Below are 6,632 nucleotides of genomic sequence, written 5' to 3'. Positions count from 1 at the left end.
TCACCCAAATACTTTTCCCTAAGGTCGTCAGGGTCGATGGAGCTTAGTTGGAGTTTGTAGGTGGATCATCCCTGTATAAGGCTATGTGTTAATCTACTCTAAATCCCCAAATATTACGTCCAATGCTAGATTTTGATCTATTTTATTTTGTTTCACAATTATTAGAGAACTTTATAGATTTCTCTGAAAAATAGATGTTTTGCATGATTTCTTTTGTTTATGTCAGTGATACCCCCACATCGCATCAATTAAGTGGGGAAAAAATGCAGCACTGGTACAAACATCATAAACTAGGCAATCATTACAGCCTAGCATTTCCATGAACTATAATGTACGCAATCTGTACAGACGAATTAATGAATAAGCAACCCAAGAAAATTAAGAAAGTGCAGAACTATGAATTGGACCAGCTCAACTAGTGCCCATGGCGCCAGCTATGGAAGCAAGGAACGGAAATGCATACGGTTGCTTCTTGAGGAAATATTGCTTCTATTGTGTAATCACTGAGTGCAACTTGGTCCTTTTCAAGTGGTAGATTCAATAATGTTAAGTGCATTCAGGAAGTAGGGTTCCTTCAAATTGGGGACCCTGTATACGGTTGCCCTAGGAAGAAGATGAACAAGTTGTAATATGTGCTTGTGTGACTTTCTGAGTTGTGAAATAGTGGCAGCATTTGGTTTCTGTCACTGGGCTTGGGCTTTTCATGGGCATCAAGAAGGCACCCGCCTTAAATAGGCTTGGAATTGCAGGTGCATTTTTGTAGCTGGGCTGGGGCTTGTTTAGGGGCCTGTTCACTTTGATGCCAAAAAAACCTTACTAAATTTTGGCATTGCCGAAATTTTGACAACTATGCCAAAATTTTGGCAACTTGCCAAAATTTTGGTAGGATTTCTTATATAGTTACCAAAATTTGACAGCAAAATAAATGTAGCCACTTTTTTGGCAACTTTACCAAAATTTGGTAATGTTGAAAATGGCATCAAAGTGAACAGGCCCTAGGCCTTGTGGTTTAAGTAACATTACTTAAAAGTTCCCAGAATAAAAAAACTAAATTCTTTTATTTTTGGAAAAAAATAAAACTCCTTTTAAAAAAGAACAACAAATAAATAAAATAAAGAGAGGCTGAAATCTTTTTATTTTATTCATTTAACTGGACATTCCGATATATTTATGTAATAGTTACAACCCGTTTAGTCACGTCATCAAACTACAACAACCATTATATCGACATGTCCATGAGATGTAAATCAACCGTTAAATCCATGTTTCTTTGTAAATGGGTTCTAACGGCCCGCTGTAACACGCGAGAGCATCGACTACTCCCTTCATCCCGTGATATAAAAGATTTTAGAGCAATGTGATACATCACATTAAACCAAGATATGAACTAGGATATATCACATCACTCCAAGATTACGAGACGGAGGGAGTACTTTGAAAAGAGGAGTTATGACTCTCTTTCAAGTAAAATGGGAACACACTTGACATAAGAAAGAAGACACAAAAGCTAGTCATCTGGGATTATTCAGGAGTGCAAAGCAGCAGCACTTCCATCAAAGCAGCCATTGTAATTTGTAAATATCCAACCTGAAAGCTGATTAACGCCTCCTCTCCTTGATTAATTACACAAATTAATCAACGAGCAATCAATACGTCGGAGGCTTAAACTCTCCCTCCTCACTCTTACGCTTCCTCCGGTATGCCATCCAGCGCAGGCTGCCACTCGCCGCGCCGGCCGGCCACGAGCGCGCCACCCTCCGACTCCGGCCGCCGCATCGGCATCGGGGCCGCCGCCACCTCGGTCGCCCTCGCCTGCTGCTGCAGGAGCTCCGGCGACCCAACCGCGCATTGCCTCCGCGTGACGCCGGCGGCGATGCGGTCCAGCTCGTCCTCGCCCACGACGATCTTGACGCGGGCGGCGCCGCCGCCGCCGCCGCCGCGGGACACGACGACGGTCACGCCGCCGCCGCCGCCGTGACGAAGCGGTTGCCGACGATGAGTACTCCTGAAAGGGAAGCAGCCTTGCATTGGATTTGGTGGTGTCATCGACAATGGCGCATTGCTAGTTCCATATATATATATCGAGCGTTTCTTGATTCGATTGTTCGTTCGGTAAAACATCGGTTGACATTGCAGTTTTTCTCCCGCTAAACAAATCACAGGAGCAACGAACAAATTCGGTCAACGGAGGGGGTTCGATCAAAATGTGGAATCAATGGGGGATTATTTTGATTCCACATGGCTGCTCAGCTCAATGATCAGACTCAAACTCTACCTACGTGCTCTCACGGCGCCGCGCGCGTCCCTTCTCTCGTGTAATGATTCGCAGCTGGTTATATTTGTAGCCTTCGTCGCGGCGCGGGCAACTGAATATTTATGCCTTTGCATAATTGAAGAACCTGTCGCATATCGATCCCTATTGACCAATCCGCTGCTACCTTCCACTTCAATTTACTTGACCAAATAGTTGGTGGGCAACTGAGCATATGGGCAATTCGGTTAATCAAAAGCTGATCGGAGTTACATTTAGCCGCCGTAGTTACAGCTACAGTTTTTTTATTTTGCGATTTCTCCCTTTCCCTAGCATAAACCCCTAGCATAAACCGGTTTGGCTGGTTGTGTTGTGTAACAAAATCTCTTTTCCTTCTAATATGTTAACGTGCAATTATTTTACGCGTTCGTGAAAAAAAAATAATCAAAAGCTTAGCCAAAGATTTCTGTGGGAAAAATTGGTCTCCCATTGGCCTCACAACCTGGTTGCTATCAGAAACTCACCTTTTCAGTATCGAAGGTTTCAGCCTAGCTTGTGCTGGCTTTGCAGCAGTAGGCTCACTAACTGAACAGATGTTATAGACATGATTATGTATTGTATGTCTGCTTATTTATGTGAACTTATTTACACTTGACATATGCTTGAAGAGAATCTGAATTCTCTGTACGTGCTAGTTTGTTCACTGGATCAATGGGCGGGAGTGGAGATGATGGAGATAGATCAGGAACATCTGGCACTCATACACCGCTAACTGAAAAACACACGTCCATGAAAACAGGATAAAACATCACTGTATATGTACAATTTAGCAATGTTTCCAGGGTTGAGCCATAGATAAGTTGAGACTACAATCTCCAGAGTCCTCGGAGGATTCTTCATCCTCATCAGATAGCACGTCTCTCTCCGCAGCTCGGAGTACAAGATTAAGCAATCCTGTGCTGTCCTCAAGATCCTCAGATGAATCATCATCTCCAGCTGCTTGCTGTCTGCGTCGTGATGCCAGAACATGAAAGATCAATTCCTCTGGTAGAGAAAAGTGCCAGAGTTTTGTTCTTCTTTTACGAGGCTTCAACTGGAAGAAAGAAAATATGTGAAACATCAGCATTAACGTAATAATAAGGCTAAAGCATATTGAGAAAAAAAAATAAAGACATGATCATAGAGAAGTTCAATTTGATACTACAGTGCAATAACACTGGTATTTTCACTCTTTTTTATCGATATGAATATTGAACACTTTCAATGTCATTGGTGTTGTCAATATCAACAGTCCTAAAAAAGATCAATAGATGAATTGTCAAGAGGGGTGAAGGCACTGATGTGGAACTGCTTCCTAGTTCCTATAGACAATGTAACAGTTAGATTTTGTTTGCAAACAGCTGGTCATTATGTGCCTATTCAGCGCACAATATGGAAAGCACAACTGTTTATTGGCAAATTATCAAAATAATATAACATAAAGGATAGAGAAATGCATAATATGTTGATGTAAGTTGAGATGACAAGCAGAGATAGCTGGTGCTCCAATAGTACCTCCTCAATGTTTACCACTGGTGCTCGCTCAGTGGCAGAGGGAGTCCATATCTTTACGTCATTATCGATTCCGCTGCTTGCAATTGTCATAGTGTGCGGATGGGGCTCAATACAGTTTACAACACATTCATCACCCTCCATTGCCCGCAAAAACTTCCCATCTTTCTTTCTCCAAATAAATAATCGCCCACAGTCTGACCCACTGGCGACATATTCATGATTTGGCCCAATGAATGTCACTCCCTTGACAGTCTCACAATTGCGATGTCCAGCATACATCAGTGGTGCAGGTCGATCAACATCTTCTCCAGATGAAACTATTGTTGATTTGGACCCTTTGTTGGCTTCAATCTTGACAGATGACTTTGGGTCTGGTCCCAGTCCTCCATTTTTAGGGAAGAGATAAATATTCTCATTGTTGTAAGATATAAGCAACTCACTCTGGTGAGAGAATGCTAAGCCTGTTATTCCAACAAATCTATTGCCAATAAGATGTGGTGGACAGTAGCAGTCAGATGGGTAATCAGAAGATCCATCCCATTTGTATTTGCGGATGTCATAGACACGAGCATAACAATTGCTTCCTCCAACTGCAAGAAGATTTGGATTCCTCGGATCTATTGTGATTGCATTAAGATGAATATTGGAAGAGTGTCCTGATTTACTCAAAGAGTTTCTGCACTGAAATAATTTTGTGGCTGTATTTGTCCTCAAATCAAACTGCACAAGAAGGGAAGTGGCTAGTTATACAGTAAGAAATTCATTTGCATTTTATACATAGCTGAAAATGAGCATTTGTGAAGGAGGGAGGGGGTCCGTGGTTCCCTACATGTTGAACAAGCCCATCTTCGCCGCAGCTATAGAAAATATAAGGACTGCCAGGCTCAATGGCCAACTTGTGAGCCCTTCCATCATGATCGCCTAGCAATGTAGTAGGTACATCTCCACCATCCCCTATCTTGGCAAGTCTCACCTGTTTGCAGTAACACATGATTACATCTGAAATATCTAAAATGTAATTTATATCAAAAGATCAAAACAACACAATACGTCCATTAACCTCTCCATCAGCAGCACAAGTGACAATGGTTTGATCGTTCGTGTATGGCATGAAACGGGCTTGGAACACATTGTTGCTATGGCCTGAAGGAAACTGTAATTTGATTGCACCAGTGTCCCAGTCCCACAGCATCACCATCTGGTCATCGGACCCCGATATGAGGGTATCGCCATCCGCGTTGAAGCCTACCGTGTTCACGCAGCCTGTATGCCTGTTGAGCTTCCTGTGAACCTGCAGGCGCATTACAAGATCCTGTACATGCCAACAATTACATTAGCATTATTCTTTAATTCTGCCCATTAGTTAACGATCATGGTAACAGGTAGTTCAGATCAAGCTGTTCAGTCCAGACCCATTAAGTTGCCAATCGAAAGTTCTAGATGGCTAAACGCCCTGTGCTAAGAGATTCATTCCCACCATCTGCAACCAAATACTCTCGAGACCAATCTAACGAGTAATCGACATCAACCATGCTTGCTCGCGAGACCAATCTAGCGAGTAATCGGCATCAACCCAACCAGTATAGAACGAACCGAATCCCCCGATACCGAATCGCATCGCCCACCATCACCGGTGCTCGCTCCGCATCCGCATCCGCCCTACCCCAACACTATTCCTAGCTAACCCAACACCCGCCCAAGCATCATCATCAAACACGCAACAACACAAAAAGCACACGATTCATCACGCCTCGATCCAGCAACCGGCGAGCGCGCAAACCCCATCCCGATCGCCCCGATCCTTTAGCCCTCGCTACCGATCCGATCCAATCGTCGTGAGGTAGGGGGAGAGAGAGAGAGAGAGATCGAGGGGGGAGGGGCACGCACCTCGGAGGCGGCCGCGCGGCGGGCGAAGCGGCGGGGGAGGAGGAGGCCGACCTCGCGGAGGCAGAGGTCAGCGGCGCCGTGCCTGGCCTTCGTCGGGTGCTTCCACGGGCGGCGCATGGCGGCGAGGGCGAAGAAGCTTCGAGAACGGGGAGGAGGAGGAAATCGCCGGAGGCAGTGGTGGGGGAGGAGGAGGGAGTAAGATTGGAGGTGATGCTACCGGGAGGTTAACCGCTAAGGTCGCGCGTATACGTGTCGCCTCGCCTGACACTGGGCCCCACTTGAGGCTTCGGCTGTCAGCTGTTGACATGTGTGCTGATGACACGTGGGCCCCCTCACCGACCGAGACTGCAGTGAGAGAGGGCCGCTGAACTAATCCGATCCAGTGGTCGGCCGCTTCCGTTGGAAATTTTATCGATGGACGATGGGCCGGTTTTGGGTCGCTGCCGTTGGTAACGGTCCATTACAATTATAAATTTGGCCCAGTCTTCCTATACTGATGATCTATACTGGGCCGAATTTTCTAGTATTTTATCGTTCGGGAATGCTGGGCGCCCGACGACAGAAGAAAAAATCGGACGCCTCGAGTGCCCGCGCCTCCCGCCACTCCTACTTTAAATAAACGATTTTTCTCCTAAACTAATTATCCAATCTATGATACGATTACGCCGTTGTAATTAAATCTTTACAACAAGACCACGCATGATTATATTTCAAAAAAAAATATTTTAGTTTTTTTATTGATATTTTTTAATGTTACATATGATCTCTTTTAATGTTTGAACCAGTAGTTTTACGATGTCCAGCTAGTGTACTCGTGATGTTTCACTATGTACGGATCAAATGTTGCAATGTATTTTAATATTATAGAACGCGCCGTTGAAACAAATCACGCGCATATTATGGAAACCCTCTCTTAAGGGAATTTGGTTTATTTTTTTTT

The 6,632-nt window shown here is 44.5% G+C and overlaps 1 protein-coding gene across 1 annotated transcript; it reads right to left on the bottom strand.

Moving 5' to 3' along the window:
• Positions 1–2,864: 2,864 nt before the first annotated feature.
• Positions 2,865–5,889, bottom strand: LOC4349273 (uncharacterized). The gene is made up of 5 exons (XM_015759406.3): positions 5,693–5,889; positions 4,866–5,117; positions 4,635–4,778; positions 3,806–4,525; positions 2,865–3,344 (listed from the first exon to the last, which is right to left on the bottom strand). Exons 1-5 carry the CDS (start codon positions 5,807–5,809, stop codon positions 3,078–3,080), a joined length of 1,500 nt encoding a protein of 499 aa, XP_015614892.1. The 5' UTR covers positions 5,810–5,889; the 3' UTR covers positions 2,865–3,077.
• Positions 5,890–6,632: the final 743 nt, after the last annotated feature.

This window comes from Oryza sativa, chromosome 10, assembly GCF_034140825.1.
Source record: "Oryza sativa Japonica Group chromosome 10, ASM3414082v1".
Lineage (NCBI taxonomy): Eukaryota > Viridiplantae > Streptophyta > Magnoliopsida > Poales > Poaceae > Oryza > Oryza sativa.
Note: the sequence above shows the minus strand (reverse complement) of the source record. Positions and strands in the feature narration are given on the sequence as shown.

Coding starts and splice junctions, on each gene's coding strand:
- LOC4349273 (XM_015759406.3), bottom strand. CDS start 5,809: ATGCGCCGCCCGTGGAAGCACCCGACGAAGGCCAGGCACGGCGCCGCT. Junction 5,118..5,692: donor GCCGCGCGGCCGCCTCCGAG/GTGCGTGCCCCT, acceptor TGGCATGTACAG/GATCTTGTAATGCGCCTGCA. Junction 3,345..3,805: donor CAGTGGTAAACATTGAGGAG/GTACTATTGGAG, acceptor TCTTTCTTCCAG/TTGAAGCCTCGTAAAAGAAG.